General features: G+C 32.1%; 1 protein-coding gene across 4 annotated transcripts in view; it reads left to right on the forward strand.

Annotated features, from left to right (window-relative positions):
* The window catches only part of Rbcn-3A (rabconnectin-3 alpha), a 266,480-nt gene that overhangs the window by 24,990 nt on the left and 213,572 nt on the right, over window positions 1–27,918 (forward strand). For all 4 annotated transcript variants that reach the window (XM_085810399.1, XM_085810400.1, XM_085810401.1 and 1 more), the window contains exons 4-9: window positions 1,998–2,069; window positions 5,512–5,590; window positions 16,269–16,446; window positions 16,575–16,681; window positions 21,531–21,654; window positions 25,569–25,754. In XM_085810399.1, coding sequence (XP_085666525.1) covers window positions 1,998–2,069; window positions 5,512–5,590; window positions 16,269–16,446; window positions 16,575–16,681; window positions 21,531–21,654; window positions 25,569–25,754 — 746 coding nt within the window. The remainder of the gene's footprint in view (window positions 1–1,997; window positions 2,070–5,511; window positions 5,591–16,268; window positions 16,447–16,574; window positions 16,682–21,530; window positions 21,655–25,568; window positions 25,755–27,918) is intronic.

Here is a 27,918-nt window from a genome sequence, read left to right on the forward strand (position 1 = left end):
ATTCGCAATATCCTTATCATGTGAATAGGTTATTATATTCGAAGCTTTGTCTCCTAACAGATTTAACAGAATTTCTGCTCTATAGTCCTCTGAAACATTTTTTGTAATAAACGCTCGTTCTAATGACGAAAAGAAAAATCTCCAACTCTCAGGCCGTATAGGATTTTTTACAATTAAGGTTCTGATACTTTTTATTAATTGATCTAGTGACTCTGATTTTGTTCCGATTTTGCTTACACCATCAAGTTTAGTTTCTGCTTTAAGCTTAGCCAACTCTAACTCATTCTTTGATCTCTCAAGTTTTATTTTTTCTGACTTGACAAGTTTTTGCTCTTGTTTCCTATTTTCGATAATAGAGTTTGTTATCTCTTTTACTAAATCTAGTTTAGTTTAAAAAATTTCACTATTCTCAATAATATCAGTTAAATCTGCTATAGTCATTTTTTCGTCAACATTTAGATTTATTTCTAAGGCAATACGCCTTAAATCTTCTTTTTTAACACCCTTAAATAACGTTATTTATAAGAGAACAAGCACAGAATGTACAGAATTAACAAGAGAGGAATCACTTACTTCTGCAGTGATTCACTTTGGATGAATATCCTTATCTAAAATCAGTGATATTCGTTGAAATGAACAAGCTGGGTTGAAATTAACAAGCTGTGTTTGTTGAAATGAACAAACACTCCTGCGTTCTCAAAAACGAAACTAGTTACAATCACTTATTAACTCATGGCTGTCACCAGCCCTCGTACACCCTCGATGGCGATTCTCAAACTCGTCTGATCATCACATTACAGATGCACATGCGTGGATTACATCACAGTTGCGCAGGCGAAAAACAGAAGTGGTATATCTATTTTGACCATAATAATATATTGAAATTTTCTATGTTTAAGCAAAAAAGTTTTTCAGTGCCTATAGAAGTAATCCCAATTTTGTAGTGCTTTGTGAGGCAGTAGCAAGTCATTCAGAATGATACTAAGAATGATACTTGTTAGTGTAAAAGGTTTGAAGTAAAGTTAGGAATGAATTTGTTATGGATAATTAATGTTTGCTATGGATAATTCGTTAATTATGAATAATTAATGTTTGTTATGCATAATTAATGTTCTGTTATCAAGATAGTATTCAGAAATGCATGTGCATGTGTATATATGCATACACACACATGCATTCATGATAATGTGTATGTACATGCATATATGGAACACATCCATCCATATATTACATTTCTGGATCCAATCCTGAATCTGGTACAGAACGGTACTGATAATTCTTCTCTACAGCACCAAGTTATTTATTATTATTTATTGCAGTTGTATTTTGATTAATTTCTGTCCTGAATTTCTCATTGATAACTTTTGGATGTTTTTGAAATTTATCTAGTTATTTAGAATCTTCAATATTTAAAAAAGTGCATTATTTACACTGTTTCAGATTGACCATATTTCCTTCCTTTCTGTAATATGTAGTCTTGTGTGATATCTATAAAGTATTTCTCCTGTTTTCCTAGTGTGCCTTCGAGGTGTAGTGGTTCTGCACACTGAGCCTGTATTCCAGAGGTCGCGGTTCAGTTCCCGGCAAAGACGTTTGTTAATTTTTCAATCTGTTTGCTTCTAAAAAAAATCCAAATGTCTCTACAGTGGGGCCCGAACTAAAAGGGTTGTGCATGATGACTCTCCACACTCAGGATGTGGTGATTGCGTCCCTTAAAACCCCAGTCGCTCTTTAAAAAGGGGAGTATATAAAGTATTTCTCCTGTTTTCCTAGTGTGCCTTCATGGTGTAGTGGTTCTGCACACTGGGCCGGTATTCCAGAGGTCCACTGTTCGATTCCCTGCGAAGGTGTTTGCTCATTTTTCATCTCTCTGGTTTCCAATTAGCCTAATGTCTATCTTTCCAAAATTTAACAGATTTTTAATTGCAATTAAAAATCTGTAAAATTTCATAGTTGTTTGATAATTTAACTAATTGTTTTATGTATATATTTTTTAGATTGCTGCTGCTTATGGAAAAGAAGTTTGTATATATGAACCAACTCCACTTCTAAATCAATCTTCTAGCCATGTAAGTGAATTTCTATACCATAGGCATATATAATCAAAAATTAAAAATAAATTAAATTTTATATTCAGGTCAGTTTATCTTTTATTGATACAGTATGTGTTTTACAGTGCTTGTTTGGCACTCTGCAAGCATTCTTTAATTTTTGGCTGACAGAAATGCAGTAAAGCTGATGAGTGATGAAACTAATATAATTTTCATTTCTTCTTTGTTTCTGTTTAAACATTCAGCATTACTCAGTGCTTTGAGCATTGTTATTCAGGGTATGCTAGAAGAATGCCAGAAAACATTCCAAAAAGAATGCCAGAAAACATGCCATATACACTGTTGGCCATTAAAATTGCAACACCATGGAGGAAAGCAAATAAAAAAAAAATATTTATTGTATGTAAACAATATGGCATGAAGATAGAATGATTAAATTTGTAAGCAGTTAAACCCCTTAACTGCCGCGGGCGTATATATACGCCTTGCTCAGCCGATGCGTTAACTGCCCCAGATGCGCAGCCGATGCGTTAACTTTGCGAATAATTTTAGGTGTAGCAGCGCAAAGCAAATGATAGCAGTTTGGAAGGACGTATATATACGCCTGGGGCAGTTAACGCATCGGCTGAGCAAGGCGTATATATACGCCCGTGGCAGTTAAGGGGTTAAGGGTTTACAGAGGTGCAAAATTAGTAGAAACAGCTTCTACCCTTGGCATCTAAAACGACCCTTACCTGGTTAAGCAGAGTCAAATTGGGCTTGGATGACAGAAACAGGCAACTCATTCCATGCTGCTTCAAGTGTATGCCACAATTATTCAACCATATTAGCTGGAGAGGGGTGGCAGGCCAGTCTCTCAGCAAGCAATGACCAGATGTTTTCAATGGGTGACATATCTGGAGACTGTGCAGGCCAAGGCAGCAATCAAATAGCCTGTGTCTCAAGGAAGGTCAGAACACGATGTGCAGCATGTGGTCTTGCATTATCTTGTTGGAAGAAGGTGTTTGGCAGGCCTCAAAGATAGGGCACAACGACTGGATGTAAGATGTCAGAAATGTACTGATCTGCGTTCAAATTACTTTCGATCCAAACTAGAAATGTGCAGGCCTCAAAGAGGATTCAACCACTGGATGTTGTAAGATGCCAGAAATGTACTGATCTGCGTTCAAATTACCGTCAATCTGAATTAGAGATGTGCGTATTGTGTACCCAGTGGCTGCCCAAACCATTACACCAGGAGCAGGGTGCCTATGCCAATATTGAATGCAAACAGGTGATATGTGGTCTTCTCGGAGCCTCAGATACGTATCCAGCTATCAGAATACTGCACGAAGAACCGGGACACGTCTGAAAAGCCGACATTGTGCCACTCCTATACCCAGCTTTGTCGTACCAGATTTGCCATCTGTCTTTATGCTTCATTGTCAAGGGAAGCCAAAGTAATGGTTCTCATGTTGACAGTGCACGCAGCTGCAAACATTGACGTGACGTGCGAGCGGATACTCGGCGTGTTGCAAACATGCCCATTTCCTGACTAATGATCTGTGATCTAGTTGTATGGTTTTGCAGGGCTGATCTCACAATATGTCTGCCCTCTCAATCATAGGTGGGTCTTAAGATCATGCATGCCATTTATTATGACCCTCAGAAACCCATTTGATTCCATATTCACAAGATAGTGGTTGGATGTTGACCAGTGTGATATCTTGAAACAATAATCCCCACTCTCGATAGGCAACGATCCTGCCTCTATCGCAGTCCGACACATGATGGTAAGCATTTCTTCTTATTATTCGAGACATAACACAGTATTCTGAGCAAACTCCAACCTTACAAAGTGCTTTCCTCATAAGAGATACACTACACAACCTTTCTTTTATGCAGTGCTTCAGATGTCGTTTCTCGCTCCTGTTGCGTCTAAATGGGCTGAAATACTGATCATTTGCATATCCCAACCTCTTCTTTCTTTCATATGATTTTGACATTTGTCAGATCATTCCTTCCTGGTGTCGCAATTGTAATGGCCAGGAGTGTAATTAGTATCTGAAGAACTTAACAGATTTAATCTTCAGGTTTTGAGGAAATTTTGTGGTGGCTGGACAGATTTTTAAATGTTATATTACAGAATACTAGTACATAATATTTGAGAAGGAAGACGGATATCTATCATTAACATCACATCATAGTACTATTAAAGAGCCACTTTGACAAATGTATTTCATTACAAAAGTCTTTACTTTTTAGATGTGTGTAATCCTGGTGTAAAGCATTGGCTTATTGATTATTATTAAATGAAGATTCATATTTCACTGCTTTGTAGTTATGATTGAATGCTGTAATAGGCATTATGTACTCATGTGAACAATATCAGCATAATTTTAAGAGAATTTGTTAGAAAGGTATGGCAGAGAAAGCTCTATTGTGTTGTGGCGTACGTTTGGTGCAGGATTTACGTTAGTTACAGAAGCTATAACTTAGGCCCCTCCTAAAAAAATCAAAATATTTTATAAATATTATATTAAAACATAGTGTAACAGATTCATAAAGAGCCTCATATCTCAACTAGTGTAGGGCCTCATTAAGTCTAAATCCGGCTCTGTGTATATTGTGGTATTACAGTAGTAGACAAACTACGTTCTACATATTTCATAATGAAATAATAAGTAGCCAAGAACTTCAGCATTTAATGTAGTGGGGAAGTTTTGGCCGAATAGACAGGTTCACAAATGATATATTACAAGACATCAATGCATAAAATAAGAACATAAAAGTGCGTAACAGAGAGCTATCACAGGGGCATTTTCAAACTTGTTTTTATAGTTGCGATTAATATTAGATTGTGTTTAGTAGTAATGCATTCTGCGTTTTTTTTTATGATTAGGACAGAATTGTAAGAGCGAAACCAGTTACCCACATAATTTCTTTAATTTCTTCAATTCTGTTTGCTTATAAGTCCTTAATTTTTTTCATTCATTACCTTTAAAAATCCTCAAGAGTCTTTAATTTACATATAAAGTATGTATCGAATAAGTATTAGGAATTCATGAATTACTGCCAACAATAAGCTTCTTTAATGTAACTGTCAAACTGTAATAAAAAATATTTATATGTGCAGCAAAAATGTTTACATACTTCTCAGTGGCATCAAGATGCTTAATAAAATATGAATTGTATGAACTGTTGTCTCATTATTATTTGTAAACTTTAGTTTTTTTTTTTTTTAATTTTAAAAATTTCTTTAGTTTTAGTTTATTACACTTTTATAATATGACTTTATATAAAATTATAAAGAAAAAAGGAAATCCCAATTATGATCGTAACAAAACTGCTGTTTGCTGCTTAGAGAGATGAAACCCCATAATAATAATAATAAAAATGTTAACTTTTTTAGCTTTTATTAAAATTAGTAATCTTGCACTTTTAATAATAAACACTGATTCTATGTTCTTTTTATTAATAGCGTTTGGATTACCAGTGGGTACAGACGGCAGTTATTAAAGTAGATTATCATGTTCATGTGTTATCATGGAATTTATCAGGTATGTTTTCAGATTTAAATTTTTAATATTACTTTCACTTTTTTTTAATAATTTGACTCTGGAATTGGAAGAGAAACATGCTGATATGAAAAATGTAATTTGGCAGCTAAAGAACTTCAGTTTGGAATAGATTGTGAACAAAACTGTGTTGATTTTAAGGGCAGTCAGACAAAGGCTCCTGTGTAGGAAAGAAGGGGAGGGACCTTCCCCCCCTTTTGCTGAAAGAAGAATGAGTTGTGTCTAGTTGCTTTTACATTTGGTATGTTCAAAATCTATGCCAAACTGAGGTTGCTTTTTTTATCTGATTTTAAGCAGTTGATTTTCAGCTTTTTTATCTAAGTTTAAAAACTTGATTTTTAGCTAAAGAATTAAAATTTATTTCTTGTAATTGCAATTGGTTCTGAATGGATAAAATTTTAAGACTTCTTTTCTAAGTAAACTTTTGTGAAGAAATCAACTGCTTTGATGAGTGTTTTTCTTTTTTTCTCACCTAGCAGAGCTTTAAACTTATTATATACCTAAATTAATCTTATGAAATCTATGCCTTGAAGAGGAAACAAATGGTAACAAAATGAGAATTGATGAAACAAATCTAATGAAAATCTTATCATATTGGACTGATCAAAGGATATGTAAAAGTGCAGATTATGCATTAGAAACTATATTTTGTAATAATATGCATATCCAAAATTACCATAAATAATTTTTTGCTAACTTATTGTCAAAGATTAATTTTGACAAATATGATTGATTTGTCTAATGTTTGTAAGGTTCAATATAGTAATTTGATATCTAACTTCATGCTTACATACCTTCCGAGGTTGCATTCAGTTTATGTACTGTGCCCTTATCTTAAAAGTCCAAAACGTTAATTACACACTATAAGATAAAATTAAAGTTTTTTTTAACTTAGTTGGATTTTAACTAAAGTTTACTGGAACTTATACATAAATTAAAGTTTATTACATAAATTTACTATGACTTATGGATACAAACTAAAAACTTAACAAATTAAAAATCACTGGTTCTTGCAGAGTCTAAATTTAAGAAGTTTTAGCTATGCATAAAAGAGATAGTAATTTAATTACCTAATAACTTGGATTTTTTTAAAAAAAGGTAAGCAGTATTTAAAACCTATTTAACTTCGATTTCTAGTGGCAGAACTGATGGAAGGAAATAGGAATGCACAATAGATTTAAGATAAAGTTAAGTGTTAATTGAAATAAACCTTACATGCTGAATTCTAAAAGTTTTTCTTTTATATTAGAAAAATGACACAAAATGGAATTTTTATATTTTTTAAGTTCATGTGTAGAAGACAAAAAGACCTTGAGAAACACCTCATTGATTACTTTTAAATTGATCTCGAAAAAAATTCTTTGGAAGGTAAAAGATAAAGTGCACTTAGTTGGTAGACCAATTTGGACTTTCTTATATCCAAAATTTGACACATATTTCTTATAAAATGAAAAATTGCTTAAAATCTTTAACATCGCATTAGCAAATTTTTATTTCACTTTCTTGTAACTAAAAATTTCTTGTATCAGAATTTCTTATAGCAAGAGTCAATTGTATTTTGAGTACTTCATGTTTCATATTTTTCTTATTTATGATTTTATTAAGTAACTAGCAGCTACGCTGCCAGCCTTCCTCTGGCTTTTAAATATACTGTAAAAATGCCTGAAGGGAACACCAAATGTTGAATTTAGAAACTGTGCAGAATTTTACTTTGCAGAAAACTTCAAAAAAAAAAAAAAAAAAAAAAAAAAAAAAAAAAAAAAAAAAGGAAACATGCAAAACTTTTTAATATCTTACAAACAGTGAAATAAGCAAAAAATAACATGAAAGAAACTCAAAAACCAAAAAATTCCACGCAGAATTTTACTCTGCAGAACAAAAACTTTATAAAAAAAATCAATAAAAATGTATTATATATATATATATAAAAATGACAATGAAATATGCCAATGTCTTAAAAACAGTGACATAAGAAATGCAATGAAAAATTGTTGCCAAACCCATATTTCTAAAAGAATGAAACTATTCAAAATGATGCGATTTCATCAAAAATTTATCAACAACAATAAGAAAGGAAAATTGTTGCCAAAATCACATTTTTAAAGATGTGAGAAGTGTACTTGGAAGCTTCATTTAAAAAAGTTTTTAAAAATGCAAAATATTATCATTTTTTCAAAAATTCTTTTTGTAAAAGCAGGTGCAAGGATGAAAGTTTAACGTGTCCAAAAATCAAAGGAAAATAAACAGTACATTTTTTTAAAATAATCTTTTTTAGAAAAAATCCCATTGCAAAGGTGTTAAGCTCACTTTGTTAAATAAATTCGTATTTAATCGATTTATTGTAACACAAAATTTATTTTAAGTTCTTAAAATAGCTAAGTGCCTACGTTTCATGACGATGTGAAAATGGAGTGTATAGAGTAAATTCTCGCTTTCCTATAGCCCATTATGTCTCAAAATGGTGCAATTTCGTCACAAAACATAAAATTAAAAAAAATTTTAATTCAAATTTCGAAAAAATCGCTTCGAGGTGCACTGGCTCTTGTCTAAATGCACCTATGTACCAAATTTCGTATCCGTGGGTCTATTAGATTACGTGCAATGCTAATGAAAAACGCACACAGAGACACTTTATTTTATTATATGTATACAGTCAAAAGTCGTTAATTTGGACAGCCATAATCCGGAATGATCTATAATCTGGACCTCAAAGCTAAAAACTTTCTGCGCATGCGTCAACTCGACGCATGCGCATAAGACCTTTGTTGGCAGTGGTGATAAAGGCAAAGCATATTTTGCTTCCCTTAAATAAAGCTAAGACTAATCTAAATAAAATTCATGCTTTATTCCGTAAATAAAATAGAATTGATTGAAAGCAAACTAGCATTATGCTAACTCATAATAACACAAGAAAACAAGACATTCGCCGATACCGGCGTACATATATATAATACTCGTCCAACCTGCCGATCTTGATGTCATCGGCCAATCAGCGGCAACCATGTTAGCTTACCGCCGATTGATCTCCGATCAAAATTTGCATGTGGAAAACTAAAGCCAACAAACGGCCCTCTTTTCCTCATGCAAACACAAAAACAAAACTTACACAGAATTACAGAAGTTCATAGTTCAATTCTATTATACGAAAACACTTATTGTCTTTAAACACTGAAAATATCTAAACAAAACTTTCTTAAGTTAACAGCAGTCACTGCTTTTGTAAATAAGTCGGCAGTATTTAATTTACTGGTAATAAATTCAAGGTCAAACACTCCATCATTTATTAGTTTTCTAACAAAGTGATATTTTACGTCTATGTGCTTAGTTGGGTCATTTTCTATTGGCGATCTAGAAAAATCATTGGCAGACTTGTTATCACAAAATAGTTTACACTCTCTTAAATTAAAATTTCATCTTGTAAGACATTTTTCGTCCACATTAATTCCTTCGCTGCTTCAGATAAGGTGATATACTCCGCTTCCATGGTTGATAAACTTACACATTTTTGTTTAACAGTTTTCCAGATTACCGGTACTTCATCTAAATATAATATAAATCCTCCCATGAACACACGGTCATCTCTATTACTTGCATAATCAGCATCTGAATAACAATATAAATTTATATGTTTAATTTTCGATAAGTTTAACTTATATAATTTAGTACTATTGAGATAACCAAGCAATTTCAACAATGCTTCCCAATGCCTAATTCCAGGATTTGCCTGAAATTGTGATAAGATATTCACCGCATATGTAATATCAGGCCTTGTCCTGTTAGCTACAAAAACTAAACATCCTAACAGATTTCTAAAGGGTAATGTATGCATTTCCGCAATTTCTGCACTTGTAGATGGACAATCTAATTTTGTAAGAATAGTGCCTTTAGCTATGGGAAGTGAAGTTATTGGTATCTGGAAATGTTTAAATTTTTCAAAAATTTCCTCGATATATTTTTGCTGATGTATAAAAACCCCATTCTCATTCTCTAAGAATTCAATTCCAAGTAACGTTTTAGTTTTCCCAATACTTTAAGATAAAAAAAACAACTCAGCTGTGAAATTACTTTATCTATACTATATTGATCTTTGCTAAAAATCACAATATCATCTACATATAACAATAATTGCATTTGAACTCTTATAAACACAATTACACCATTGTATTTTCTTAAAATGTAGATTTTCTAAAGTATTATCAAATTCACAAAACCATTCACGGCCGCTTTGATGTAGACCATAAATGGCCTTGTGTAATAAACACACTTTATTTTTCTCTTCGATAAATCCCTCTGGTTGGGTCATATATATTTTCTCATTTAGGTTTGCATATAAATATGCGTTCTTTACATCTAACTGACAATTAGTCCATCCATGTAAACATACCAGGATAGTGAAAAATATTCTTATGATTGAAAAATTTACTACAGGACTGTAAACGTCATCAAAATCTTCACCTCTTTTCTGCCTGAATCCCTGTACTACTAAACGTGCTTTGTATCTAACCACTTGATTCTTTTCATTTCTTTTTAGCGTATAAACCCATTTGTTTCCTATCATAGTTTTAATTTCTGGCTTTTCAACTAATTCCCAAACCTTTTTTTTCTTCTTTATGTCAATTTCTTCTTTCATTGCCTTATCCCATTCTTCGGCATTTACTGATTTTCGTGCTTCTTTAAAATTTTGTGGGATAACAATTTCTGCGGAATTTGCCTCTTCAGACATGGAGCTAGTCTCCTGTTCTACAAAATTAACTTTCCCCGAGTATTCGTTTTTTCCACTAAAATTGAACTTATCTTTTTCAAATTTAATATTTCTTCCCTCACAATACTTTTCAATATCATTATAGGATCTAAAATGGGTGTCTGTTCCCTCTACATAATAATGTATGTCTGTATGTGTTCCGTCTGGCCTTTTAACTGCTTTTCTTTGCCAGTTTAAGTCTGATACTTCTTTCGGAGTAGATTTGTCATCTGACAACTTTATTTCTTCTCTAGAAATTTCCTGTTCTTCATCTGATTCTGCTAATAGCTCAGATTCTTCTAGTCTTTTAAATTTAGGTTTTGATTTCTGTTCCAGGATGCCATTTGCTGCATACAGTTTTTCATCGAACTTCACATTACAGGTTTCTATTAATTTGCGTTCTTCTGGCAGCCATATCCTATAACCCCTAGTTTCCTTCGCATATCCTACCATGATTCCTTCTTTGCACCTCATTTGTAATTTATTTCTAATCTGTTTTGGCACGCCAACATAGGCTTTACATCCAAATATTTTAAAATAAACAACACTGGGATTTCTATTTAGGAACATTTCATAAGGAGTTCGGTTGCTTTTATGACATACTCTGTTCCACGTATGTACGAAACAGCCAAGAGCTTCTGCCCACCATTCTTTACTCATTTTACCATCACTAAGCATAGCTTTAACTGCGTCTAATGCCGTTCAGTTAAAACGTGCACACACAACGTTCTCTTCTGGGGTGTACGCGTTTGTGCGTTCAACACTAATTCCATTTTTGGCTAAGTACCCTTCGAATTGCCTGTTACAGAATTCCCCTCCGTTATCGGTGCGTATCCTTATTAATTTTTTATTCGTCAGTCTTTCCATTTGCCTATGATAATTCTTAAAGTTGTAGAACGATTCATTTTTATTTTTCATACAATACACTGTTACTAATCTACTATAGTCATCCACAATAGCAAGAAAATATTTACTCCCACCCTTAGATGGAACTGGTAGTGGGCCACAAACATCTAAATAAATCAACTGCAATGGTTTATCCGATCTCTTCGGAACAGTTTTAAAAGTTATTCTACTAGATTTAGCAATAATACACAATTCACACCTCTCTATTGGTTTTCCAATTTCTGGTAACTAGTTTTCTTAATATAATCAAAATTTACGTGGCTAAATCTCCGATGCCATAGCATTGCATCGTCTACTTTATTTAACTTTCCAATTTCTTTTCCGTAACCAGTTTCCCTTTTACCTGTTGCATATCTAAATGGTTTTACGTGATAAAGTCCGTCATATCGTTTAGCGTAGCATAATCTATCCCAATTATTAAAATATATCCACATCTTCCCTTTTGAAATCACAAAATGAGCACCTGCCTTTTTGAACCTTGCTCCCGATAATAAATTTCTTCTTAGATTTTGATTATATAACACATTATCTAACTCAATCCAATTTATTCGATTGCCTACTTTTACTGCAAATTTGACGGTACCCTTTCCTAGTACTTTACTTTCACAATTTCCTACAGCTAAAGACATACGTATATCGTTTATTTCTTTGAAATTTGTCATTAAATTTCTATTATTACAGAAATGAGTTGTAGCTGCAGTATCTACAACCCAATTAAATTTATCTGCGTTACCTCCTTTATCTGTAGTTGTTACATAATTTTCTACTAACATTAATTCTTTATCTTCAAACTATCCATTTTTATCGTCTATTTTAAACTTTTGATTTTTATTTACATTTTCTTTACATTGAGCGATTAAAAGGCTCAAATTTATGACATCTGAAACAAGGTCCTATTCTCATATTCCCCATCTTTTTCTTAGATTTAGTTTTATTTTCAACTTTATCTTTCCCTGCATTTGAATCAATAGTATTAAACTTGCTTACCTTGCTGTCTGCTAAATCGGCATTTACCTGGCGAAGTCGGCTTTCTTCCCTTACCAGCTCTTCAGCAATTCTTTCCAGCGTAAAATCTTCGTCCTTTCACCTATAGATCAACTGTACAATGCCGGAGTATTCCTGGGGTAATCTCCATATTGCCTGGAATCCTTTAAAAAGATCTGCCAAGTTGTGACTGGCTTCATCCAACTTCTTCGCAGTCATTCTTATCCTCGCGATGAATAATCCTATTTCTTCATTTGGCGTATATCTAATACTAAAAAATTCATCCAGTAACTGAATTATCCTTGCTCTTGTTTTGAGTTCGAATTGCTTCTGTAGAACTTCCCACGCTTCTTTACCACTTGAACATTCTTGTATCAGCGGCCTGAACTCAGCTTTAATTCCGTAATATAATGTAGTGAAGGCTTTGTTCCCAACCCGCTGATCTTGACGTCATCGGCCAATCAGCGGCAACCACGTTAGCTTACTGCCGATTGATCTCCGATAAAAATTTGCATGTGGAAAACTAAAGCCAACAACCTTTATGGCTGCGAATATGCGTGTGCACATGCGCAAAATATGTTTACGAATGCACGTTTAATGTATAACGGACGGTATAAGCTAAGCTAAAATTATCTAATTCAGTTAATGTTGCAGATTGCGTTGTTCCTTATTCATCGAATTGGATCCGGCTTATTATTTTTTGCAGACTGTAAGAGCAATTTTATAAAAGTAAGCTTGAACTTTTGATTATGTCAAATAGAATTTCTGATATATATTTACTAATATGTAAAGGATCTACAAAGCACAAGTATGTTTTGAAGTCCTTTAAACAAGAAGTGGAATTGCTGCAAAAAATGGATAAAGGAAAATAGAAAAAAAAAAAAAATAAAAAAAAAAAAAAAAAAAAAAAAATTGTTTATTTAACCATTCCGAAATCTGTTTATCAATTTCACACTGCTCTGCGTGTGTGTGTGTGGGGAGGAGAACATCGCGGCGTGCAATGAACTGGAATTTGATCTGTCAGCACTATCTTTATCTTCAGGCAGATGTTTTTATTTTATTTGGCCTATAATTCCTTACTAAATGTAGTATTTCATCTCGATGTACTCCGTCTTTGATATGATTTAAATCAAATTCCTCGTCATTATAATTCGCTTCCGATAGCGAAGAAAGTGACCTTCTTCGAAAATGAAAGAATTTCGATTGACAAATTAGTCGGTATTCTTGACACAGCAATTATAGGACTTGAACAGCGGAACTTTGTAACTGAACAAGAAATTATGTCTGTTTATAGAATTAACACGGCGGAAGTTGCACCAAGATAAGTTACTAGAGCTGGCGTGTGGGGTATCACATACCCCAATATTTAAAATACGATAAAAATAGTTTTATTTCGTTTTAAAGCTTTTTTTCTTGTTCTCGTGTATTATAAATATGTGAATAATAATTGGTTTCAAAAATTAATTTCCAAAATAATCTTAGAGTTAAAATTAAGATAAATGAAAATAATAAAAAAATAAACATCATACCTCTAATTTTCATTGCATCTCTAATACATAATGCTTATTTTATTTCGTAACACATTGAACGAAGTACATTCATGTGTTCTTGGCACAGAATGTTTTCACATTTTAAACATTGCATTCACGTTCTTTTGTCCTTGGCGCAAAGGCAAAAAATTTATCACATCTTTCATACTTAGTTGTTTCGAATTTCATGTATTCAATTTAATTCTTCGTCGAAACTTCTGCTTTTGTTTTGCATGCAGCACGTCAGTTTCTTGGTAAAGTATTAATCTCTGATCTTTGCTCAAGACATTTTTTCATTAATTGTAATGCTAAGTCCTTCAAAAACAGACTTCTGTTTCTGGTTGGTGGATTAGCAGTTGAATGTAATATAATTCAAGCATTTATTACAGCAGCATTCAGTGCAGGAAAGAAAATTACCATTGGCCATCTCCTTGTTATTCTGGCAATTGAATAATTGGCTGACATTTTTCATCCCCCATATCCACTGCTCCTTTATTCATATTATAAAAACATATAATTCCTGACGTTTTATGTTCTCCAATAGTATCATCTGTAATATGATCATTATATAATGTTGAAAGCATAAGAACAGTTTTTCCTTTTTTAGGAACATCAGGAATTAATGTTTTATCTTTTTTGAAACCAAAACAGTGTAGAAAATATTCCTAGCTTCATTTTTAGTTTCCGAAATGCAATCTTCATCGCTTTCAAATATTTCTAATAAATCTCGCAAGCGTTGCATCTCCAATTCATAAAGAGTCATTCTTTTTACCATAATCAGTTAGAAATTTTTAAGAATTTAATGTCAAGTACTTTAAAATCACTTGTGAGTAGAAATACTTACTCTTACACTCTAGAAATAAATTTCTGAGCTAAATATTCAGTCAGAAAAACACTTACAAGGACAGGCGCATGAGGTGTGTCGTATCCCAGTTCCAACAAAATACCGATAAATCTTTTTCTGAAACACGCAGGCAGGCAAAGAAAAAGCGGTTCTGAACATCAACCACAACTAGAAACTCAGCTACTCAAAGCAGCACAGAATTTCAGTTTCACAAGTTAGGAATATTCCACTTTTAGGATTGGGGTAGGATTGGGGGGTTTTAGGTAGGGTTGGGGTATGATACATCCCAGCGCTTTCCCGCGGGTTAAAGAGAAAGTATTATCACATAAAAAATGAAGCAACTTAAACAACTTACATTGAAAGAAATGTTTAATAAAGTAAACAAATAAATATTAAGCTTTTTTTTTGTAAATTTTGATACCCTTGAGATCATAACTGTTCTTTATTTCATAAATTACGGTTTCATATTTTTAATTTTATAATTTCTGCATGCCATCTTACCAGATTTAAACTGATGATCTATAATCCGGAATCGCCGAAGTCCCGACGAGTCCGGATTAACGACTTTTGACTGTATTAAGTAATGTCTTAAATTATCTGAATAATAATTTAAAAATAACCAAATAAAAACAAAGCAAGTAGAAATTGCAGACAAAATGAGGTAAAATCAAAAATATATAATGCAGGTTTTAAAATGAATTGGCAGTTAAAACCTCCTTAAATTCTTTTTTTAATATTAAAATGTTGAAATGCAGAAGGATGTAGTTTTACAATAATGAACTAAGTCTTGTTTTTGAGTCAACATATGCTGTAATTAATAATGCTTTTACTAGGAATCGAGCAATTTTGATGTTTACTATGACTAATAATGATATTTCAGTGAAATTGTGTAATTTTTATGTAAACTGAAGTAAATAAAAGTAATCGTTTTTGGAATGAGCTCCTTTTTATATGATTATGGTTTTTTTCTATTAAATATTTAATTATAAAATTTTGTAGTACTCTTACGTATTATCGTAACCACCCTGGTAGAAATCACCAGATTTTTAGAGTGAGTGAAAATCTGACAGCCATGCTCATAACAATCCTTCAGTCAAAAAAAAAACTAATGCCACCATTTTCGAATGTATTCTTCTTCTTATACCCCAAGTTCTACTTTGGTTTGTAAACAAGTTGTGGTATTTTTTCAATAAACTGAATTTTAAAGCATGCACTTGTAGAATTTGCCTGCAACGGAAAAACATTAAAAACTTAAAACCTTTGTGGTAAAATTTCTGCAGGAGTACTGTGTCTTGCTGCAAAATGTCTAAAGGAAACAATTGTTTTGAATCTGTTTGCCACTAAATTTTCACCAAAACAAAAGGAATAAAACCAACTTTTAAGTGGATTTATTCATTGATTTTTTGGATAAATGCCTAATTAGAATTGAAATATATTTGTAATAATATTTATGCATGTAATAAGTAAATTTTTACAATTGCATTGAATGGTGACTTATGTTATCATTCTTTTTCACCCGTAAAAAATCTCCAAATTAAGCCAGGGTGGTTGCATTAATATTGCAAGTACCAATTTTGCTAACCACTCTAGACCACAGGCATCATTGATATTATTTTTACCTTCTAAGAGAAAATACATTATGCATTTACGTTTTAGGGACTCGGCTATTAACTGGTGGAGATAGTATTCAGTTATGGCAGCTATCCATTGCTACAGGGGAAGAAGATATAATCGAAGAAGAACCTACAAATATTCAAGTGAAATGCATTGATGATGATGGCTGTATTACTGACATAGATGAACAGTGCAAATGGAATTCTGTTTGGATATGCAAGTAAGTTTGCTTGTTTTCTCGAGATAAATTTACAATACTTTTCTAATTTGTGTCAAGTCTTTTTTCCTCTATTATCATAAATTATTATATTGCAAAGCTAGTGATGTAATGATATGTAATTTGCCTAGGACCGCCCAACCAGTTGCATTTCTGAAGTTTTCACCTGATGGTACCTTATTTGCCTCTGCTGGGAAAGCAGATCGCTTAGTAAAAATATGGTATAGTAGCAAAATTGGTATGTATTAAATAAAAATTCGTTTCTTTTTGAGATTGTATTGAATGGTTATAAAATTTATGTGTGAAAGGCTACACCCAAAAAATCCTGAAATAGTTTTACGTCATACCCTTACATATTTTAATCCCCTTCAAATAGAACTCTTGACATGGAATATTATTCAAGAAAAGCAACATATTTTCTTGCACCTTACCCATATAATTAAGTTGCTGTTTTTATTCACTGGTTCGCTTTAGAAAAAAGTGATACTAACACAGCATTATGATGTTCTTCCAAAAAACTGTCAAATAGTGTTTGTCCCCCCCCAGTGATTGGTAAATATTTTTTTATGACATAGTATGACTTTCTTAAATATTTTCCTCATTTCTGCTCATCTTTGGTTTTTCAAGTTTTAGCACTCCTCACATAACATGTTGTCATTTTTTAATCTGTAGAACCAACCACTCATGCACTGAAAAGCATCATCATTTTGCTGAAGAATGACAGCAATCTCTTCTGTAATTTTTCTCTATGCCAACAACAACAACAAAAAACCTCTTGCACACTTTTTTTTGGTGGTTCCCCATCACAAAAATGACAGATTGCTATAAGCAGAACCACACACAAATCAGAGACAAGCCTCTCTATTCGGTCTGATGCCACTTGGCATATAGGCTTAGGAAATCCTGAGCTTACTAGATGCAATGTAATCTATGGTTTGCAAAATGCTCCCATTCGGTGTTGCCATTTTGGTCATTTTTGGATCTCTGTATGTAGTTGAATTTTTAATTAAAGTACTTTATTTACAAAATCTGCTCAGAATTTTGCTATGATTATTCTTGAGAAAGGAGTGCTCTCTCTCTCTCTATATATATATATCTGCATTTATGACTGTATCATTTCAAAATATTGGCTTTAAAAATTTTTGGAATGTGTTTTTAGAGGGTTTTTTTTAATTATGAAAGCTAACTATTGCTTATAAATTTCTTTACAGATTGCTTACAAGTTTATTGTTTCCTTACTTATATCTAAAAAAATTATGTTGCTATTATTCATGGGAAGTAAATACTATATGTGGTACCTGCATTTATAGATCATTTACAAAATGCTGGTTTCTAAGGTTTTTAAAATTTTGTGAATATTTTTTAAAATATTTTGCTGATAATGAATGAAAGGTGTTGTGATTGAATATTTTTTATAAAATATTATTTTATGATGTTTAACTCTTTAAAGGTAACACATAGAAATTGTACTCTTCTGTTATCGGAACGAGATTCAGAAATTTATGAATGGATGTAGTATGTATGTGTGTATGGATGGATGCACATACGTAGATATACAAGGTGTGACTAAAAAAAATGAGACTGGTCCAATAAATCATTGTACTTACAGAATCAGTTCTCTGTGACATTATCACTTTCAAAGTAGTTAGTTCCCTTCAGCATTCTCATACTTCTGCATTCGTTGCTGCCATTACTGGTAACAGTTCTGGAACAAGGTTTTTTGAAGGCCCTTTAGGAGCTTCTCCGTTTTTGCCTGAACCTTTTCAGCTAAAGTAAAATGGGTTTCCTTTAAGTAAGATTTAAGTTTAGGAAGTAAAAAAAAAAAAAAAAAAAAAAAATCACATGGAGCCAAATCAGGGGAATAAGAAGGATGCCCCATCACAGTAATGTTTTTGCTGGTCAGAAACTGCTTGACAGATAGGGCCGTGTGAGTGGGTGCATTGTCCTGGTGCAACAGCCATCCATCACTTCACAACTGTGGCTGCCTTTATTTTCTTAATTTTTTTCTTGAAGTCTTTTTAGTACTTCAGTGTAGTAATCTTTATATATATAAGCGGTTAAAGTGTGTATCGCCGATAGTTTTTGGTTGCCACTCGGAAAAATGAGCACGGAAATTAATGTTTCCGCAGTTTTTAATTATTGGGTTGGCAACTAAGTAATTGCGGATTTTTTTTTAGAAAATCAAAGACAATTTTTTCATGGAACTAAATAACTTTATTCTGTAATGTATTGCCCATTTTGATCAATGACCTTTTGCCATCTTTCAGGCAGCATCATAATCCCACATTCATAAAACTTCTGGTTTTTATTAGCAAAAATCTGAATCAGGACGATTTGACATCATCATCATTATTGAAATTTTTACTATTCAAGGAGTTTTGTAAAGATCGAAACAAAACGTAATCAGATGGTGCAAGGTCAGGACTATATGGTGGATGTGGCATAACATCCCAACCAAGCTCCAATAATTTTTGCCGTGTAATGTAATTTATGCCGTGTAATAATTTTAATGTGTGTGGCATTACATTGTCATGATGGAATACAACACCTTTTCGATTTGTCAATTCGGGCCGCTTTTCTTCAACTGCATTGTTTAATTTCGTTAGTTGTTCAATGTAGACATCAGAATTGATCGTTCAGTTGGGTGGTAAGAGTTCGAAGTAGACAATTCCTTTGTAATCCCACCAAACTGATAACAAAACCTTCTTTTTATGAATGTCAGCTTTTGATGTTGTTTGAGTTGGTTCACCTGGCCTGCTCCACGATCTTTTCCGCTTGATATTGTTGTAAACAACCCATTTTTCATCGCCAGTTATCAGTCGTTTTAAAAATGGATCATTTTCATTAAGTTTCTTTAGCAAATCGCAGCTGTTAATGTGTTTCTCTGAGTTCGTGAGGAACCCATGTATTGAGTTTTTGAACATAGCCAAGTTGTTTTAAGTGATTTTCAATGCATGTATGTGATACATGAAGCTTCTCTGCAATCTCACGTGTTGTACTGGGATGATCCGAATCGATTATTGCTTTGATTAGGTCGTCATCGTCTTCAACTGGACAACCAGAGCATTTTTCATCTTTGAGTGAAAAATCACCAGAACGAAATTTGGCAAACCAATTTTGACACTGCCGTTCTTTTAAGGCACCACAAACAGCACGTAACTTTTTATGAGCTTGCGATGCATTTTTCCCTTTGCGGAAATAAAAAAGCAAACTATGACGAAAATGTTCCTTTTAATTTTCCATCTTTCAACGAATGCCAAACGAAAACTACGCAACCGATGAAAAAACTTTTTTTACTGATTGACAGCTGAATTGCCAACTATCAAATAACAAAATGTGTTTTATATTTGTACTATGTCTGCAACCCTAAAAATTCAACTGAAGCCATCTATAAATGAAATCCGCAATTACTTAGTTGCCAACCCAATAATATCTCAACCGATTAAAGTCGTACAAAGATGAGAACGGTATTGATGGATTTGGAGAATTTTTTGGAATCCAAGGATACGCATCTGGAATTTCAACTTGGTGCTGTTCTGTAGATATTCAAGAAAAAAGAATTTGGCACTTAGCCAAATCCGTCTAATAGGGAGAAACCCAAGAAAGAAGCGGAAAATGTAGGGGAAAATTCGTTTTTAATTAATATCTCAGCTAATTCAAGTCCTACGAAGATGCAAATGGTCAAAATGGTGTGCCACAGACCTGTGGAATCCAACGGTGTGCTTTGTTAAGCCCGCGAGTCAGCCGTTTCGGAGGAGATACTGTTACTTCACCCCATATATATATATGCGGCTTAAGTGTCTGTTTGTCGCCGATAGTTTATTGGTTGCTTCCGTAACTGTACTAGCCAATGGGGTGAAGTTGCCACGGCACAGGGTTGCCGTTTTAATTGAGATGTAGACAATTTCCCTGTAAAACTTGCCTTTGCTATGATTATCAATAAGTCAGCATGTTGCCATTTTTTTACTTGAACCTGCATTTGGACATAGCCAACTTTATGTTGCCTGTTCAAGAGTTCATGAAAGAACGGACATAAAATTAAAAATAATGGATGTCCTCTGCAAGGCGTGCTTAAAAATGATGGAAAGATTTACACAAGAAATGTTATATACAAAGAGATCTGTGACATGTGAATTAACATTTTATTATTTAAATCACCTTTATTTATTGAACTGGCGGTGGCTCTCAAGAAATGTGCCACCAATGGTTTCTTTCATTGCACTCTACTTTAAGCAATTAAGCAAGTAGAAGGGGGAAACCCCGTGGGGCAGTAAGCAAAGCGGCGTCCTCTCCGCCTGCCCTGGGTAATTCAGTTTGAATTAGCAGACACCTTTGCACAAAACATTTTAATTACAATTTATAATATCTAAAACAGCGGTCATTTCGTACGACCGCCAGGCTTTCTAGTATTGATTAACAGTCTGACCATTGGGAACCCATTCAATCATGATGAACATGCTGGGTGCCAGCATGTTCATCATCTTCCATACTGTCCCTCCCCCTGAAAACTGCTTATGCCATTCAAACACACATGCATGAGACAGTTTCATTGCCATAAGCCTCGGTTAGCATTTGAAATGTTTCCTGCATGGCTGATTTCTTAAGTTTCATAAGAAACTTGATGTTGACTCGCTGTTTGTTTTTTACATTAGACATTTTTTCAACAGAATGCAGTTGCACATGTTCACTCAATGATGCAGTACTCCTCACTGGTGGTTAAGTCGAAACTGGCCACATAGATAGAGGAGGTGTGTGGCATGACATCACCTAAGCAGTTGTTGCTAACTCCACTCTGTTTTCTAGCTACACACTTAGTCTCATTTTGTGTCACACCTTGCATACATACGTCCACACGTGTTCATGTATGCATATGTACATACATTTCTGAATCCGGTTCCGATAACAGAGAACAGTACCTTGTATAATTATTTTTTAAATATTTCTTTTTAATGAAATTAGAAACTGATGTTTTGTAATTTTCCATTTAAATAGTATTGCTTGCTTTTGTGTATTATGTTGGGACCTCTTAGAAATATATTTGCAATTAAAAATATTATTTTGAGTTATTTATGAATTTTCCATTTCAGTGAGCTTTTCATCTCAACGACATGTAGGAACTACAGGTGATCTGAATTATAGTTTCATATATATTGCCCATCCTCGAGCAGTTTCAGGTTTATCTTGGAGGAAGACTAGCAAATTTATGCCTAAGTAGTGCCTTTTTTAAAATTTTTTTTCATTTATTTTGCACTTCAGTAATTCTTCATTCTGAATTTCATTATATTGTTATGTATAATATAATGGTTTATATTGTTTTATATAAATAAAAATATTTTTCTATATTTGTTACTTCAAAATTATTGGTTTGATAAGATGCCCTCAGATAGGAGAAAAATAATTAATACATTTACATAAAATTAGACTTTCTGTACATACGAGTCGCTATTTTGCATTCTGTTAGTTTCGTCACTCATCACTGAGCAGTTTACAATAATAGGTGAAATGGAGAAGGGTGTAACTCACTTGTGAAGAAAACCTGTTTTGGGGTGACCAATTCCAGCCAAAAAAGTTTTACACCTACCTCATAAAGTATCCACATGCTACTTGTACGTGTTTCTTCTCTTATTCACATCAGAAATTTCATTCATTGTGAAAAATTAGCAGTTATTGGAGAGTTCAAAGTCAGTACTGAGAATGCATGTTGATTGTTATAAAAAAATTGTATATTTGCTTTTATTCATGATGCATTATTTGGAGCTGTTTCTTCAGGCAAAGTGTCTATTCTTATTTACTTTTTCCCTATGTTTCTCTTAAGACTGTATCAGATATTTGAAGCATATCAGAAGAAGTGTTTGATGTGGTATTTCTGCTGTTACATGAAATAAAACAGCTTCATGGCAGATCAGTTTGGGGTTACAATGTAAAGGGGAAACTGATTCTCCATTACAAAGAGACTACCAAGAAAGAACTCCAATATCAATCTTTTTGTTTGATGGTGATTAGCTGAAAGTATAATATCTACAACTTTTTGCAAAAAGAGAAGGGGGGAAATCGTGGAATTCTTTTAATGATAAAACCAGTAGAAATATTGTTTGAAATAATTGTTCGTCTGAAATAGACAGATGTGTGATAGTTTCCTTAGAGAGTTTTGGATTAGGACTTTCATGTTCTCTTATTCTCATTATGGGTTTAGTTGAGGTTAACTGGAAAGAGCTGCATTCAGTAAATGAAGATTGGCTATAGAACTGCTGCAGTATTTGATTACATCTGTGCATTACAATGCACATTCTTAAACTATGTCATAGGTTATTTAATTAGCATATCTTGTAATTTTTCAAATCATGGACTGTGTTTATTTTAGAGTTAAAATATTATAATTTGAAATATTCGTAATATATCACGAGGTAATTAAAAATTTGATTTTTGAAGTGAAATTGCTGAGGCTAAAGCATATAAAGCGTTAATATTGTTACATAACACAGTGAAAGAGCTCTAATTTTTTAAATGCCTTCTCTTTGTGTAAAGTTTTTTGTGATTTAGTTGGTGATTTAGTTTAGTGGTTTAGACCTTTAAATATTTTAGTTTGCCCATATAAACATATCCCACTAATGCGATACATTCTACTCATACTACTTCTGGTGTTTTAAACTAGTATGATGGAGCCGCACAGTATTTGACTACTGATATTGATTTAATTGAGAAATTTTAATGAAAATGTGAAATGTGAATTATAATTATTGACGTGAGTAAAATATCTGAAATTAAGGTAATTTTGCTTTGTACTTTTATTACTTTTTGTGTACTTATGATAATAATAAGATAAACCCATATTATCTCTTGAAATTAACTGAGTATTTTAACTTGAAATAAATGAAAAAAATGATGTTGAATTCAAAATCTTTAAAAGTTCATCTCAACATATTTACATATATCTTACAATCTGCTATAAAATACAGAGGCTGTTCGTGCATTTTTTAGACGATTTTGCTTTGTAATAACAAAAAATTATCTGCTTGGACTTTTTTTTTCAACTGCAGCTATATTTTTTAAAGTGTAAATTATAATCTGCTACTTGCCAGTTTTGTTTTCATGCAAAATGACAATTTTAAAGAAGCAGTGGATAGGCTATGTTTGTACTCTTTCCAAAGAAATTTGTTCATATCTAGCTATTAAAAATCACTGTGAAAGCTATGGGTTTTGGATATCTAAACTACGTCAGATAAAATTGACAATAAGAAAGGAAGGGGGGACTACCAAAGTTTGGCTTCAAGTGGAAAAAGGTTTCCAAATACATGTTAAAGTAAAAACGGAATGTTTCAAATGTTGCAAAGGTCATATCTTTAATGTTAAAAGAAACCTACCAAGTCAAAGGACATTTGCAAAATAATTAAAATGCCAGTCAACTGTAAACAGAATAATTAATATTGTTTTGAAACTTATAAAGGCAAAAAACATAATGTGCATCATCCTTCTCCACGTCACATTGTCGAACGCAGAATGCACTGCAGAATTCTCTGTGAGAAACATTTATCCATACAAAAATGGAAAATATCATCAAAGAAGAGAAATAAATCTTGAAACATGGTTCAAAAAATCTAAAGAGAGTTTTCAAAGGGATTTATGTTCATTGCTGGTTTTTTGTATAACGGCAAATTAAAAATAAAGAGAGTGAAGAAAAATGTTAAGGTCAACTCCACGTATTATCAGGAACATATTTTGTACCCAGTTTTCAAATATGAAACTCAAAATTCAGTTTCAAATATGAAATAGCTCTCTTTACCTATAGTGCTATTTATCAGTAGAACTGATTCAAGACAAAGCATGGAGTCATACCTCAAAATCTACTGTTAATTTCCTGGAAAAAATGGAACAAGAAATGGGTATTAAGAACATACTCTTTACTCATATGCCTACTAAATTTCTGGATAGTTTTGCACGTTTGGACTTTTAAAAAGAGGATTTTCGAAACATCGACCTACAACTTTAATTGGACTTTAGAAAGCTCAAGAGGAACGTGATAAAATACCTGTTCCGATACTACAAAAGGCTTTATTGCCATGGAAATTATGATGTAGAAAGATACTGAAGCATAAGGGTTATCAAATAGAACATTTAAAACACAAAAATTTTAGCTAAAATATTTCTTTTAATACATTGAAAATCATCTAAAAAGTGTGCGAACAGCCTATGTATTAATTTCATGTTTTCATTACTTTGTATTGCTACAATAAATAATTAAAGGAAAAAAGGCAAAATTTTAGTAACGTTATTAGCGTGTATAAATGAACTTTTTTTTTTTTTTTTTTAAAGGTAAAAGAAAATTTGAAAGCATTTATTATTTTGCATTTATTATTTCTTATTTTGCATTTAATGCAAATTAAGAAATAAAATATTTTATAAACATTGCGTTTAATTTTTATTTAATGACATAATAAATATTGCATTTAATCTTTATTTAATGACAATAAGCTTTTTAACAAAATTTCACCATATTTTTAACATATTTTAATTGAAGAAGCAAGTGTAATTCATTCTTTCATTTAAGAGCATAATATTACTCTGGAAAGTGGTGCAGGTGAATGTACCAATTTGTTTTTAAAATAAATTATTTCTGATGTATTTTTTATAAAATAGTTCTTTACTTTTTCAAAATATTTCCATCTCTCCATGTTTTCTTTTGTACCTGCATTATTTCCATTGTACGTAACTGTAATTAAAATAATAGTTTTTAATTATAAAAATTTTGGAAAGTAATTTATGAGGTATGGTATGTTTTAATGATTACTTTAATGCAAATAATCCGAATTTAATGCAAAAATTAGAATGCAAGAAATGAAAAATAAACAAAACTCAAAAAAACCTAACCTATAATCTGCAGAACTATTGGTTTTAGAGTGAGCAAATTTCAAAATTCTATTTTATATAATGCTGAAATTTAAAATAACCAATTTTTTTATTCTTGAATTTAACTTAAATCATGTAAAATAATATTGTGCTGTTTAAAATTGTGTACTGTGATTTATCTCCCTTTTTCCTTATAATTAATAAACTGTTTGTTTACTTTCAATTAAAAAATATGTTATGTTTTATGATTGTGTATTGATTTTAATACTTATTTTGGACAGAGACTCAGTTGCCAATATGCTAGTGACTTCCTGCCGTGATAACATTTGCCGTATTTGGGTACAGACATTGATGCCTGAAGATGGTTTAGTAGATCTGCAACAAATAGAAGCAATTGCCAATCAAAATCTCAGAGTCCAGACACAAAGGCATAGGCGAAAGATTATGCAAAGATTAAAGCACATGAAGTATGATTATTAATAAATTAAGTATGAAATGCAGTTGAAATATTTTGAATTTTCATAAAATATGCATATATGTTACAATAGTTTTGATGAAAAACAGTAGAAACATGACATGATATTGAAGCATTTTGTAGATAGTTATTATATTTCAAAGATAATTTATTCTTCCTTCATAGATAATGTATATTGGTGTCATAATACGTATTTACAATAAAAAAAAAAAAAAAAAATCCCAAATATGTTGGTGTCATTTGTTGGCACTGTTGTTGTCCCACACATTTTTCTTTATTGTCTGTAGACCTTTATTTTTTTGGCTTTGAAGGTTTGTGATAATAATTTTTCTACCTATCTGCAATAAACAAATATAACGTTTTCAAGACTGGTTAGTTAGAAGTTGTCTATAATGTGTCTATATAAAATTAGTTAGAAATAACCGATTTTTATGTGGAATGTTATATTTAGCTTGTTTGACAATTGATGCATGATAGCTTATTGTGTGCTGTTTATAGTAAGACCTTCCACAGCATCTCCCTAATGGGTCTTCCTCCATATTTATATAGTAGTTCTAAAACAATAGCATTTTAACTATGCATACAAGTTTGCTTATGTATGATTTTCCAGTAAAAAGAAAAAATGACTGTAATAAATATTAAAGAAAATAACTCCCTCCCCTTCCTGTCCTATTTCCAAATTAAGCTTATGTGGGTAGTGAGAATAAATATATAATTAAGATAAATTCTGATTCCATATCCTGATGTACAATATATATCTTTTGTTTGCAACTTTTCTGTTTTATTTATGTTTTGCATTTAGAAATTTAATAATTGATACCGTTTCATTTAATTTATGTTTTGCATTTAGAAATTTAATAAATGATACCTTTTCATTTAATTTATGTTTTGAATTTAGAAATTAAGTAACTGATATTGAGCATAAACAAAATTTTCACTATTTTCTTTTATTATGCTACTGCTAAGCCCCCGATTCTGTAACACAGTGGTTTCAAACTCAAATTGCATTCAGGCCAAATGCAAGTTCTAAAAGTCCTAGTCTGTTGCCATTCGTCCAAATGTAAGATATTTATCTTTCAAACCAAATCTGTCTGCTGTGGATTAATAAATTAAGCTGTTTGAAAGCAGTAGATGCTGTTCCTAAGAATATTGGCTTGTATTGGATTGATTTAAATTATAAAAATGCATTTAATTCATGATTTCATATTTTGTAAAACTTTAATGAATTTTTGATTCTTTAATGAATTGAATTGAAAACAAGATTCTTTAATGAAAATTTGAAAACGAGCTGTAGCAACAGTGTACGGAGTAAAACATTTTTATGTCCAATGCACGAGACCGTATATCGGAAATTCTAAAGATATGCTGTTTTTAAATTTTTGTGATTTTCTTGTCAAATTCAATATAATGTGGTGTAAAGTGCAAACAACATGATATTTTATAAATAAAGTTAACACACAAAATGTTAATAATAAAGTGACAAAAAAAAGTTTTCTAAGCCATCTTACTAAGAAACCTAGCACTGATATGATAAATTTAGAAAATATTGGAAAAAATAGGAAAATTGTATGCCAATATTTAATGCTGCATCAGGAATTCTAAACATATGCAGCTAAGCTTCGTTTAAATTTTTTTTGTGATTTTGCTGTTGAATTGTATTTGGCATAAATAGAAAAAGGTGCTTACCCATAAACTAAAAAGACAAAAAAAAGGGGGGAGGGGAGAATGGAGCAGGTGAGAATGCAACGCTTGATTGATAGTCTGTGAACTAGAGGCATAAAAGACCGTAACAAATTGGTTAACCATTATGGTCTGAAACCTTTCAGATTTTTTAAACCAAAATGAAAGTTTTTTAATAAAACAAAAATTAACTAAATTTTATCTACAAAATATTTATCAAAACACGCATTAACAGTAATAATAATGACAAAAAGGGCAAAATTCCAATTTGTATTTTGTCTGAAATCTAAGGGCTGTTATCTGCAAGAAATTCCTGATGTAAATGATGAGAAATTTCTTTTTTGTAATTCAAACATAGTGACAACTAAATATAAAACTTATAGACAAAATGAATTTTAAGTAATTCTAATGTATTGAATAAATTCCTATTATTTAGTACTTTATTCAATACAAAACTTGAATTATTTTGAATTAAA

The sequence above is a fragment of the Stegodyphus dumicola genome, chromosome 2 (assembly GCF_044657685.1).
Source record: "Stegodyphus dumicola isolate Sdum_Otavi_A_Nest chromosome 2, ASM4465768v1".
Lineage (NCBI taxonomy): Eukaryota > Metazoa > Arthropoda > Arachnida > Araneae > Eresidae > Stegodyphus > Stegodyphus dumicola.